The sequence below is a fragment of the Erythrolamprus reginae genome, chromosome Z (assembly GCF_031021105.1).
Source record: "Erythrolamprus reginae isolate rEryReg1 chromosome Z, rEryReg1.hap1, whole genome shotgun sequence".
Lineage (NCBI taxonomy): Eukaryota > Metazoa > Chordata > Lepidosauria > Squamata > Dipsadidae > Erythrolamprus > Erythrolamprus reginae.
In genome coordinates this window covers 74,873,505-74,887,255 of record NC_091963.1, presented here as the reverse complement: position 1 = coordinate 74,887,255, position 13,751 = coordinate 74,873,505, and the positions used below count along the sequence as shown (strand labels likewise).

Here is a 13,751-nt window from a genome sequence, read left to right as displayed (position 1 = left end):
CCTTGGGGGAGGAAATATGGGGGGGGGGGAATCTACCTACCAGGTATTTATCTGTCTAGCGTCCTTAGTATGTTCAGCTTTTATCCCCTGCTTATGGCTGAAAAAGTCTTTTTCAGAGGGAGTAGGAATGAAAGCAAGCCTGCAAAGACTTAGGGCTGAAAAAACCCTTCTTAGGAAGGAATAGGAAGCCAGGAAGATCATTAGCACCTAATTAGGGCTGGAAAAAAACTTTGAAAAAGCTACATTTGAAGCACCCAAATTTTCAGCCTCTTTTAGGGAGGAAAAAGGTGTGTCTTATACTCCAAAAAATACAGTAATGCATGATGCCAGTACTTAACCTTTTGTCAAACATATATATGTAGTGGGCACTGTTAAGTCCAGAGTTAAGAGGCAGACAGGCTTGTTATTAAGAATGCCTTTATTGAAGCAACAGTAGAACAGAATAATCAATGCTGAAACAAGGAGAAGCCACTGAGGAACCACCCAGCAAGCTGCACTCTGATAGCTTCTTTATACTGAGCTGTCAGGCATGATGACCAATCAGGAGCGTGGAAATTCCTGCTGGGTGAAACAACCAATGAAAGTGTGACCTAACTGTTGCTAGCGCAGCTAGGATGCAACAACCCTTCCTATCTGGCATACACAGACAAGTCATCCATATAAGCTAGGCACCTGCGTGGCCTGGTAGAGTGTCAGAGATCTAGTGGCATGGCTGGAACAGTCTTGAAAGAATTGTGTCTGGGATGGCACCCAGCGTGTATTTCTGCACTGAAGGAGACTGTAGCTGGAACCCTGGACTGGATGGCGGCATGGTGACTTGGTGAGCTGGTGACTGGAACTCAGGAAAGGGCATTGTTGGTACAGGTGTAGGGGCCCTTGAAGCACCCAGCACAACAACAACCCTGGGGGTGGACAGGTCGACCACCCAGCTGAGACAATGCAGCTGGACAATGTGCCACCTCCAGAGCCTGCTGTCCCTTAACAGAATGCTATAAGAACAAGGGCCAGTTATTTCATTGATTGTGCCCAGAATCCAATGCTATCCCCCCCCCCAATATCTCCAGGTGAAGACAGGGTCACCTATCTTGAATTCCCTCGCCTGGGTCAACAGGCCCACTGGGTATTCTGGTGCAAATTGGGGATGGATATGGTCCAACTGGATGCATAGCCTTTGACCCATTAAGGCCTCAGCTGGACTATGATTTGTGAGTTGGCAGGGGCTGGTGTGCTGAGCACCACCACCTGCCAACTCACCTTGATTTGCCAGTCAGGGCCAGCTTAACTTATTGAGAGCCTCCTTGGCTGAGTGTGCTGCCTGCTCAGCTTGCCCATTGCTGGAGGAATACCAAGGGGAAGTCAGGGCCTGATGGATGCCCAGGGATGCCAGAAATCACTGGAATTTGGCAGATGAGAATTGAGGTCCATTGTCACTGACTACCAGGTCAGGCAGGCCATGGATAGCAAACAACTTTTGTGGGGATTGTATGAGGGTCTTGGCTGTGGTGGACCTCATTGGATCTATCTTTACCCACCCTGAGTATGCATCCATAAGCACCAAGAACTGGTACCCGTGGAATGTACTCATAAAGTCCAAGTGGACTAGAGACCATGGCCCCTTAGGGATCTCCCAAGTCCTATGGTTGTAGGCTGGTAGTGCAGGCTGGGAGGCCTGGCACACTGAACACTTGGAAACCCATGTTTTGATGGCCTGGTCCATGCCAGGCCACCACTCATAGTTGTGCCCCAAGGCCTTCATGCACACAATGCCAGGATGGTTATCATGAAGCAGGCAGATAATTGGATTGTAAAGAGGGGAAGGAACCACTACCGTGCTTCCCCAAAAGAGGCAGCCTCTATGGATGGAAAATCCTAGTTGACATGTTTTGTAAGCTGTAAAGACAGCATCATGGGCCAACCCCTCATCACCCAATCTAAAACCTGGCAAAGGACAGGGTCCTTTGCCAAGTGGGTAGTTATGTTTGAGGTAGATATGGGGCTTTACAATTCTTCCACCAGGAGGACATCGGAGGAAGGAGATGGGTCAATCATGGGGATGGGAAGAGGGCAACGGCTAAGGGTATGGGCATGGCAATGGCCTTTCCAGGATTATAATTCAAGGTGTATGAGTAGGCAGACGGGAATTCAATCCACTGGGCCATGCGGGGTATGTGTGTGTGAACTGGGATGTCTCCTGTCACCAGCCAAGATACCAAGCAAGGGCTTATGGTCAGTGAAAAGGGTAAGCGTGACATTTTTTTGACTGAGGCAACTAGAGCCAGGGCCTCTTTATTGGTCTGACTGTAGCTGCACTCAGTGGATGAGAGGGTGCAAGAAAAATAAATGATGAGTGCCTTGCATACATTTGGCAGTAGATGACTGAGGACAGCACTGATGCCATACACGGAGACATCAGTGGCCAGAGTGATGGGCAATAGCTAGTCATGTTGTACTAGGACAACTTCAGATGACAGCAACTCCTTGACAGCTTCAAATGTGGCCTGATCCTCATGCCCCAAGACTGTAGGAATCCAGAAGCCTATGCAAGGGTTCTGCCAGGGAGGCCTTGTGTGGCAAGAATCCAGAATAGAAATTGAACAGGCCAGGTAAAGCCTAAAGTTCAGCCTTATTGGCCAGTGGAGGTGCAAATTTGATTGCAGAAACTTTAGAGGTGTAGAATGAATGCCAAATGAGTCGATTGTGTACCCCAGGAACTCAACTTTGGGGGCCCTATCCTGCACTTACTCCATTTTAATTTGAGGCCTGGAATTGAGAAGCACACCTTTGAAATGTGCTATGAGGACTGAACTGGAATTGGCCAAGATAAGAAAGTTGTCAAAATATGGGATTATGCCAGGAAGGCCAAAGAGCAAGCACTTCATCAGGTTTTGGAAGAGACCAGGGGCCATGCTCACACCAAACTGGAGATGGTGACATTTGAAGGCCCCCCCGCTGGGTGATTATGGTTTGGGTCTCAGTAGTGGAGTCATCCACCGGCAGCTGCTGGCAAGCCTATGCCATGCCCAGTTTGGCAAGGATTGATCCCTGGCCTAGGGAGTGGAGTAAGTGCTGGAGTTCAGGAACAGGATAGGGGTAAGATTGTAAGGTCTTGTTGAGGGAACGCTTATAGATCCTGAAATACGAAGGGAGCCATCAGGCCTTAAGGGGACCACAATGGAAGTTTTCCACCTGGAGTGGTCAGTGGGGTACAGTGCACTTTGGGTAATGAGCTTGTTAAGCTCTGCATCCACTTTTGTTTTGAGAGCAAAGGGAACACACCTTGGCTTAAGACAAATGGGGGCCACATGGGGTTCCAGACTCAGGGATATAGGGGTAGCCACATAACAACCCAACTTGTCCTCAAATATATCAGCAAAGTCATTGAAAATATAGTCATAGATGGTAGAAACAGTAGTGTGCACCCCAGAGACAGATAGCTCTATGGAGGAGAATCAATCCAGTCCCAGAAGGGAGAGCAAGGGCTTAGACATAACCACAAGGGGCAGGGAACCAGCAAAGGAGCCCTTAGTAACATATATGGGAGCCTGACCCTCAATGGGGATGGTGTTGCCCTGATAGTCTCATAAGTGGATGTTGCAAGGGGGCAGTTTGGACTTGGGAAAGGAAGGCACAAGACATTTTAATGTTTACCAAGACACTATGTTCATAGATGAGCCAGTGTCCATTTCCATGGTCAGAGGGGTTCCTTCAACAGATACAATTAGGAAAATTTTCTTGTGCCCATCCCCAGAGGCTAGGAAGACTTCCTCTTTTTCCTCCTGAGGTGGTTCTTCAGGCCAGAGAGCATTGCAGTTGTAATGCTCCCTTGGTGGGCCAGCAGGCAAACAGTGAGGAGGTGCTGAACAGACAGCACCAGACAAAGGAGTCAAGCTGCAGACCCTAGCCAACTGGCCAAATTTGCAACAGTGGCAATAAGTAGCCATCTGGAAGTTGCAAGAGCTGCAGGGGTAAGGGCCCTCACAACTGAGGCAGGTGGTCACCTGCAAGCAGCGAGATGGCTGAGGCTGTTGTGAGGGTGGCTGGCTGGGCAGATGTCAGTGGAGGCAGGATCAAAAGCTGACTATGTTGCCTTCTGAAGTAGTGCAGTCAAAAAGTTTGCAATCTTCATAGTTCACAGAAGCGAAATACAAGCTGTGGGCAAAAGATGGGTGGCAATGTTGGACTTCAGTTGCTGAGGTAGTAGACATCTCAGCAGCCCTCGCCTCATTGAGAACTTAGAGAACTAGCACTTAGAGTCAGAACCGGGCAGGCGAGCAAACACCTCTGCAGGTGCAGGTTTCGCACTCAACACACAAGCTTCTTGAGGAGAGAAATGTCGAGGTATGGAAACTCACACTTGAGCGCAGCATCCCTTGGGAGGGCATATAATGATTGATGGCCTCACCTTCCCCCTGGACGCAGTAATGAAGTGCGAAACAGTGCACGATTCTAGAGGGGGTTGGGTAATAGTGGCGCCTGAGTTTAGTGACTAATTCATCCCAAGACACTTTATATAAGAACTTTGGGGCCACCAAAGCTCGAGTGGTTGAAAACATCTGGTGGCCACATGCATTAAAGATGCAAGCTGACTTTCTTGCATCTGAGAGGTCTGTAAGGTCATTCATGAGCAGATAGTATTCGAACCTCTGCACGTAGGAGTCCCATGTCTTGAAGGTAGGACAGAAGGCCTCGAAGGTAAAAGGAGTGGATATCAGGCAGGCAGTGTCAAACAGCCAGCGGAAGATTTGCAGGAGAAGTAGCTGTAGCTGGTGGATGCGAGTGGTGCACGGTGACTCAGAACCTCCTCATCGCCAGTGTTTTCTGGAGTTAAGAGGTAGACTGGCTTATTACTAAGAATTCCTTTATTGAAGCAACAGCAGAACAGAACAATCAATGTTGAAACATGGAGAAGCCGCTGAGGAATCACCCAGTGAGCTGTGCTCTGACAGCTCTTTTATACTGAGCTGTCAGGCATGGTGACCCATAAGTAGCTTAAAATATCACATCATGCACGATTTAATCCAATTGTGTGAATGTGCGCGCAGGTGCGTGCATATGCATGCATGCCTTTGAGTCAGTATTGACACCTGACAATTGCCTGCACAAATTTCTAGAGTTTCCTTGGCAAATTTTTGAAAAATGATTCATCATTGCCTCCGTTCTAGGACTGAGAAAAAATGACTTGCTCAGGATCACTTAGCTGGCTTTGTGTCTAAGAACAAGACCAAATTGCATAGTCTGGTGCCTTAAATATTATATCCCACTGGTTCCCCTAATCAATGTATTGCAATATCTTATTACCCCCTATTGTATGTATATACCTTGTTTGGATAATAATAATAATTAATAATAATAACAATAACAACAACAACAATGTTTTATGTACACTGAGAGCATATGCACCAAAGACAAATTCCTTGTGCGCCCAATCACACTTGGCCAAAAAAGAATTCTATTCTATTCTATCCTATCCTATCCTATCCTATCCTATCCTAGTCTAGTTTGGTCTAGTCTAGTCTACTCTAGTCTAGTCTAATAAAAGTGGGATATAAGCAAATAAATGTATACACTATAAATATTAGATACTTATTCACTTAATCTTTGTGGGAAAGCATCACATATAGTAGGAGAAAAATAGGAAATATATTACCTGGTCTTGAATCAATGCACAATTTATTTGACAGATTTGTGGTTATGTTTGTTAATCCCTCAAATGATGGCATGTAGAACCAGTAGTCTTTTGATCCAGCCATGATTTCAAGTTCCTCATGCTTTGCCTCTTTTATTCCAATGGCATAAATAATAATTCCTTTCTTTCTGAGTTCATTTGAAGTGCTATTCAGTAGTGCCTTATCATGAGATTCTCCGTCAGTTATGACCATAAGAATTTGAGGGACACCTTGGTGTACGCGGCTGCCATTCTCTTTAGTTAAAAGAACTTTTGAGAACTGAAGAGCCTTTGCTGTGTATGTATTTCCCTTTAAAAGTGTGTTGTTCTGAATAAATTTAATGATATCCGATTTTTTACTATAAGTATTCAGCTTGAACATAATTTCTGGATTATCTGAATACTTTACTGCTCCAAACTGAACATGATCTTTACCTACATCAGACTTATTTAAAATGCCAATTATGAAGTTATTCATGAGGGTGTAGTTAGCTTCATCAATACTTGTAGAACTATCAATTACAAAAACCAAATCTAAACGGTTTATCCTTTTGCACTCTGGAAAGCAAACAAGAAAAGATAAAGGCATCATTAAAAAAATCATATTGCCATATATCTTTACTCTTACATTCATATTCCTTTGCAAAAAAATGTATGAATTTTCATTAATGCTATATTTATTATAAATAGGTTACCTTGCTGATGTGCTAAATCTTTCATTTATTTGAAAAAAAATCTAATTGTTTTATAATTTAAGTTAACACACATTTCTACTACATTTTTACTGAAATGGTTAAGATAAATATCATCTGAAATTTTCTCACTGATAGTGTGGGGATTTGGTTTGAATAGCTTTGAAAAAGGTATTTCCTTATGATTGTAGCAATATTTTTATAACATTTTCTTCAATTCTGTTTTCATTAGGAAACAGACTAGGGATAGTTGGAAATTTTTTGATACATTTAAAAAAATAAATGTAACATTAATTAAGTTTCCATTTTCTATTATTTTATTATAAGAATAAGAATTCTTATTATAAGAATAAGAATTCTTATTATAAGAATAACAATGGAAACTGAACCCAATACATGGGCAGACCATAATCCTATAGTACTTACAATAAGCTGGGGGAGAGAAACAGATGGATAATGAATCAGAAAATAATAGGGGAAAGGAATATAAACTGAATATAAATATAAACAATATAGGGAGAAAGAATGAGCTTTCTTCTTAAAAGAAAATTGGAATGATAATACCTCAATTCAAAATATTTGGGATACCACTAAAGCCTACATCACTAAAGCCTACAATTGCTTATATAATTAGGAGAAATAGAAGTAGATTTATACAAATTAAACAGATACAAAGTAAAATAGGAAAATTGGAATGTAGAATTCAAAAAGAATCCAAAATAATGAAATTAGAAAAGAAAAAGAAGTATTTAAAACAGATGAATTTTATAACACAAGAAAAAATAGCATTGAAAATCAAATCAGCCAAACAAAATTAGTTGGCTGGCTTGTAAATTAAGAAAAAACAAGGGGGGGGGGAGAAGGTATATATATAACAATTAGGGGCTCAAAATGGAACCAGGCAATTTGAATTGGAAGGAAAAAAAGAAAATAGCAATAGAATACTTGTCAGGTCTGCTTCAAAGTTTTTACGAATCCAAAATGTCCCACTACTTTGGAGTCATGGGCTCTGTCCAGAAAGACTACCCTCGGGGAGGTTGGAATGTACAGTCTAGGCCCCACCCATGCTAAATCGTTTCATAGAGTAGATTATGTTGAATAGTCTGGGAACCATTCATTGGTTTTCAGGGCCTCCACTATGCTAGATTTTAAGTCCTCCAGCACCTCTGCTGTTTGGCTTTTCTGTGCTCTCATATCCGCTAGTCATGGCAACTGTTGGGTCGGGATGACCATCTGAATCACCTCCTACTGGACACCGTTATACTGGGGCAGTCTCGACAATGCATCAGCCATGAATTCCCCCCCCCCCCAGGAAAGTATTGCTGCAACCATCGGGCCTGCTTGGGTGACAGCTTTCTGGTTTTTTTTTTTTAATGCTTCCAGGTTTTTGTGACCAGTCCACACTTTGAAAGGGTGTTTAGCCCCTTCTAGGAAATGTCTCCAGGTTAGTAAGGCCCATCACACTGCAAATGCTCATTTTTCCCACACTGCCCACCTCCTCTCAGTCTCAGTCAGTTTTCTGGAGGTGTATTTATTTGTAGTAATACTGCCCCCACTGCCACATCACTAGCATCAACCTGAACTACAAAAGGAGCCTCCAGGTCTGGGTGTTTGAGGATCAGCTCATCCACAAATAGTTTCTCAAAAGCAGCCTGACATTCCATTCCATAGTCCACTCTAGTGGTCAGCCAGACTTGGGCCTAGCCTCCCCTTTGGTTCTCAGGAGGTTTGTAATTGGTAAAGCTATTTAAGCAAACAAAGGGATGAACTGATGGTAAAAGTTTGCGAACCCCAGGAAACTCTGGAGCTGCTTGCGAGTACGTGGGGCCTCCCACTCAAGGACAGCTCTCACTTTCTCCGGGTCCATCTCTACCTCTTTATGTGAAATATGGTAACCCAAATAGTCAATGTTACTCTGATGAAACTTGCACTTAGAAGGCTTGGCATACAGTTCCACTGCTTTGAGTTTCTTTAGTACTGCCCGTGATGTGTTTTCCATAGTCTCAGCATAGATAAGCACATCGTTCTAATAGAGCAACATCCCTTTATACAAATGTTAATGAAGCACCTTGTTAATCAGTTGCATAAATAATCCCGGTGCTCCTTGTAGACCAAAGGGGAGCATCCAAAACTGGAAACAGCTTAATGGGCAGTTGAATGCTGTCTTCCATTCATCTCCTTCTTTAATTCGAACCCTGTAATACGGCTCATGCAAATCCAACTTGGTAAAGATTTTCCCCTTCGCCAAATAGGCAACATGTCCTTCATGAGTGGCAATGGATACACGTTTTCCACACAAATGGTGTTTAGGTTCCTATAGTTGATACATAATCTCAGCGAGCCATCTTTTTCCTCCCAAAAATGGATCAGGGCAGCCACTCATGGCGTAGCTGGCTGTATGAAACCTCTTCCAGATTTTTGTCAATGAAGCTACATAGCTCATCCAACTCACTAGGGGTCAAAGAGTTTATCTTAGGCTTTGGAAGCTTCACCCTCAGCAACATTTCAATACTACAGTCTGTGGGCCGGTGGGATGGCAGCTTATCCACAGCCCTCTCACTAAACAACCCCCTGAGGTCCCAATATTCCTTTGGGATTTTCTCTTCTCCGTCGATCTGCTCCTCCCCAATCATTCCTCTTAGTCCTGGTTGCTTCAGGGTGGAGCACAGCTCTCCCTTCTTATTGTATACAATTGTCACTACTCCAGTATGCCAGTTGAACTTGGGGTTCCACTTCCTTAGCCACGACAATCCCCAAATCAGAGGATTCTCCATGCTGGATCCCATAATGCAGTGTTTTTCAACCAGTGTGCCGTGAGACATGGTCAGGTGTGCCGCGAAGCTCAGAGAAAGAAAACAAGAGAGAGAGAAAGAAAGTGAGAGAAAGCAAGCAAGAGAGAAAGAAAACAAGAAAGCAAGCAAGAGAAAGAAAAAAAGCAAGCGAGAGAGAGAACGAGAAAGAAAGAAAGAGAGAGGGCAAGAGAGAGAGAAAGCAAGCAAGAGAGAGAAAGAGAGGGAGGGAAGATGGGAGAGAGAAAGACATAGAGGGAGGGAGAGAGAAAGAGCAAAAAAGAGGAAAGAAGGAAGAGAGAAAGAGGGATGGAGAGAGAGAGAAAGAGGAGGGGAGAGAAAGAGGGAGAAATAGAGCGAAAGGGAGGAAGAGAATTTTTTTGTGCAATCTTTTTTTAGTCCCCCAGCCCCCCCCCTCAATGTGCCCCATGGTTTTGTAAATGTAAAAAATGTGCCGCGGCTCAAAAAAGGTTGAAAATCACTGCCATAATGAAATGTATAGTCTCTTGGTGGGGCACCATCACCATCAATATGGGATCAGTCTTGTACTTGGCCGGTTTCCCCCCCAGTCACTGACCCATCCCACTGGCAAAAAGAAATGGGATCCTGAATGGATCACAGCTTTACACCCATTTTCTCTGCCACCTCTGGACTCATGAGATTTCAGGTATATCCAGAGTCTAAGAGGACCAATACCCTCCCTTCCCCCCCCAATTGGGTCCCAAAATGTGACAGGGATATAAAAGGATCCACTGGGGGGAAGTGGCGTTTTCTGGTTCACTGTCCTCAATGGTCAGGAAGACTGGAGGTTCCAGCGACCTCTATGGCCTCCTTTCCTTGGCGCCCCACTTATGGAGGTTTTGCTGGGCACTGTTTGGGTTTCTTCCCACCAGCAGGGGTCCCCCTTAACACAGGTTTCGCAAAGCACTCAGTTGCCTGATGCCCACCTGAAACAGGCCAACACCCTTGGCTTGGTCTCAGCGGGCTTCCCAGCTCTTTTGAAACTACGTTCTGTGGTTGGAGTAGAGGTTTTCTTGTAAGATTGGGGCCCCTTCTACTGGCTTCTCACCAGATCGATTTCCACCTCCGCTGCCAATTTGAATCAATGTCCCAACTCCTTTGGGGACCCCCTTGACATGCAGCTTTGGTAGATGTCATCATTCAAGCCATCTATGTAATATTCCATGAAGACTCCAGCTGGGTACATGCTCACATAAGACATTAGTTTGTGGAATTCTTGAGTGTAGTGAGCTACAGAAAAAAACCCTCATTTTAGGGTCTTGATTTTATTTCTGGCCTTGCATTCGGCCAGGGGGTCTTTGAAATGTGTTTGAAGGGCTGCCATAAAATCATCAAAATGTCTCATCAGGGGGTCATTGGTGTTATGCAATGTGCCCATCCAATCAGCTGCCCTCCCTTCCAGGGCTCTTGTTACCAGGGAATTCTTCCCCATAATCTTCCAGGTACTGCCACACCTGGATGAGCAAGTACCTCAGCCCCTTGGGGTCTCCATTGTATTTCTGAGCCAGTCGGGGGATATCAGGCACATGACATCTGTCGGGACCTCCCCCTTCCAGAACTTCATTGCACTGTGGGGGCCTGGGCAGCTGCAGCCACTGCACCTGCTAGGGCTCTGCTTCCTGAAGGCTTTTCTGTTGCTTTCTCCTCCCCAGGTACTTTGGTTCTCCTCCCAACTGAGACTTGGCTTCTCCACTATTTCTAAAACTTCTCTGATGCATGTCAGATCAGATAACAGGTATTCTCTTCATCCTCCTTCTCCCATTCCACTTTAGGGTTTCTCCACCGGGTTACATTAGCCTCCCACCCACATTGACCTCTTCGCTCTTGGGTGGGACTCGAAGTCTGGTTCTTCTTTTTTGATCTCCCATCATCTCCAATCCTCTTCCTCCTGGCTCTGGCTGGGGGAAGGACAGAGTGGGCCTGCTGCTTCTTCTCCCTGGTCACCATCACTGTCCTGGCTGGACATTGTTGCTTAGCCCCCACGGTAGTTATATCTTCAGGATGGCTAGTTACTGCAGACTTTGCTTAATGTCAGGTCTGCTTCACTCAGAATTTAGAAAGGTAAAAGTCAGAGTCCATTTTGAACTTCAAAATTTTACTGAGAGATGCCTATTACAAAGTAACCCCAATACGGCCCTTGGGTAGTCCACCCAATCCAGAGTGTTCATAAGCATCAGGTGGGTGCATCTTCGTTGGCATGTCATGCTTTTGGAATGTACAGCCACTAACCTTGACTTGGTGATAAGCAGGCCTGCTCTGCGCATCTGTGCCAGCCTGCAGCTTCCCCCCTCGTTCACCCTTTCTCATACGAAATCAAAACTCCCATGGGCTCCTCCAGCAAGCTCCCCCCCCAAATCCCAAAAGCTTCCCTTACCCCCATTTCTTTATGACAGCCGATGCAGTTGAAGATAGGAAGAATAATGCAGACAGGCTGACAATACTTTAGAGATTTATACAGTAAAGATGAGATACAACAACAGAATATACAGAATTATTTACAACAATCTTGCATTCTACTAATATTTGGATTTAATAAAGGTATAATGGATGAGAGAGGGGTGTGGCCAGGTGCCATGGTGGGACAGTGTTCTCTGCGCTCTATGCTCCTAAATTTTCATTGCCGGGGTGGTGGTGGTGGTTCTCATTTAACTGGACCCAGAACTGCCCTGGAGGGGTGGGTACACCATTGGCAACCTGTTTGGGGTCAGCACACCCCTCAGGAACTCAGCCCAGAGCCCTTGACCAGCAGCTGTGAAAGTCAGCTGGGGACAAAGCCGTTCCAGTTGTTTTAGCCGGGTGGCTGTGCAACAGGAAGATTGATTTTTTTTTCTGAGGTGGTCATCATCTGGAGAGGAAAAATAAAGTGTTGTGCAGGAAGGACAAGGAGGAGAAATTACTGAGATTGGTGAGTCTGTTAGGGGAAGAAGAACATTTGATACAACTTAAAAGCTTTAAGAGGGAAAACAGAAGTGAGACTCAAAAAGGATTGCAAATAAAATCAGAGGTTGTAGAAGAGGAGATGATTGAAGAAAATACAGAGAAATACAAGGATGAAGAAGATGACGAATTATGCAGTTTTTGAAGTGGAACAAAGACTATGGACTATTTTAACAAGTATCCTGAATAATATTATGATTATGATGATGATTGTTATCTTATAAATTATGAGTTTATTGAAAATTGTGATAAAGGGAAAAAGGAAGGCACTAAGAAGGAGGTGATTGGAATGTTTTTAAGCAATGACCAAAGAACTTACTTAAGAAAGGGGAAAGGAAGAAATAGTAAGAGTAGACAATGAGATTTAAAGAAAAGAGAATTAGATAGAAAGAAGAGAAAGAGAAAAGATAGGGGACTAAGAATTTGGGGATGGAGAAAGGACAGAAAAACCAGCCTGAAGATGATGAGTGTGACCTCGTCGAAACGTCGCCAGAAATTTCCAAATCCTACACGGGAAGAAACCCGAATATACCAAGACCGTCATACCTGTACCCGTGAAAATCTATGAAAACTATATATATATATATATATATATATATATATATATATATATATATATATATATATATATATTAAAGAAACTAGACAGATGATAGTATATTTCTGATAGACCTGACGGAATTCCTGCAGAATGCTATAAAGAATTACAAATATCTCTAAAAAAACTTACTTTTAGTGACATATAATAAGGTCTTAATTAAAAGAAAAAATATTTTATTTATTTATTAATTTATTTGTCCAATACACAATACATATTGAAGAGAATAGACATGTAGTAATATATATAAAGAAAAGGATAGAAGAAAAGATATAAAAATAGAGCAGAAGATATATGAAAGGAAGAAAAGATATATGAGACAAAGGAGAGACAATTGGACAGGGGACAAAAGGCACACTAGTGCACATGTGTGCCCCTTACTGACCTCTTAGGAACCCAGAGAGGTCAATCATGGATAGTCTAAGGGAAAAATGTTGGGGGTTAGGGGTTGACACTACTGAGTCTGGTAATGTGTTCCACGCTTCAACAACTCGATTGCTAAAGTCATATTTTTTACAGTCAAGTTTGGAGCGGTTAATATTAAGTTTGAATCTGTTGCGTGCTCTTGTGTTGTTGCGGTTGAAGCTGAAGTAGTCATTGACAGGCAGGACATTGCAACATATGATCTTGTGGGCATTACTTAGATCGTGTTTTAGGCGTTGCAGTTCTAAGCTTTCTAGACCCAGGATTGTTAGTCTATTTTTGTAGGGTATTCTGTTTCGAGTGGAGGAGTGAAGGGCTCTTCTGGTGAAGTATCTTTGGACATTTTTGAGGGTGTTGATGTCTGAGATGCGGTATGGATTCCAGACAGAAGAGCTGTATTCAAGGATGGGTCTGGCAAAAGTTTTGTAGGCTCTGGTGAGTAGTGTGAGATTGCCAGAGCAGAAGCTGCGTAGGATCAGGTTAACAACTCTAGAAGCCTTTTTGGCGATATTGTTGCAGTGGGCTTTGGCACTTAGGTACTTTATATATGAGGTTTGGGTTCTTTTCCCCGATGTGGAGGGTAGAGCATTTGTTGGTTGATATTTGAAGTTGCCAGGTTTTAGACC

The 13,751-nt window shown here is 43.7% G+C and overlaps 1 protein-coding gene across 1 annotated transcript in view; it reads right to left on the bottom strand.

Annotated features, from left to right (window-relative positions):
- LOC139153837 (collagen alpha-6(VI) chain-like) overlaps window positions 1-13,751 on the bottom strand; it is a 270,910-nt gene that overhangs the window by 225,204 nt on the left and 31,955 nt on the right. The window contains 1 exon segment of the mRNA XM_070728258.1: window positions 5,648-6,223. Within this exon segment, the coding sequence (XP_070584359.1) occupies window positions 5,648-6,223 (576 nt within the window).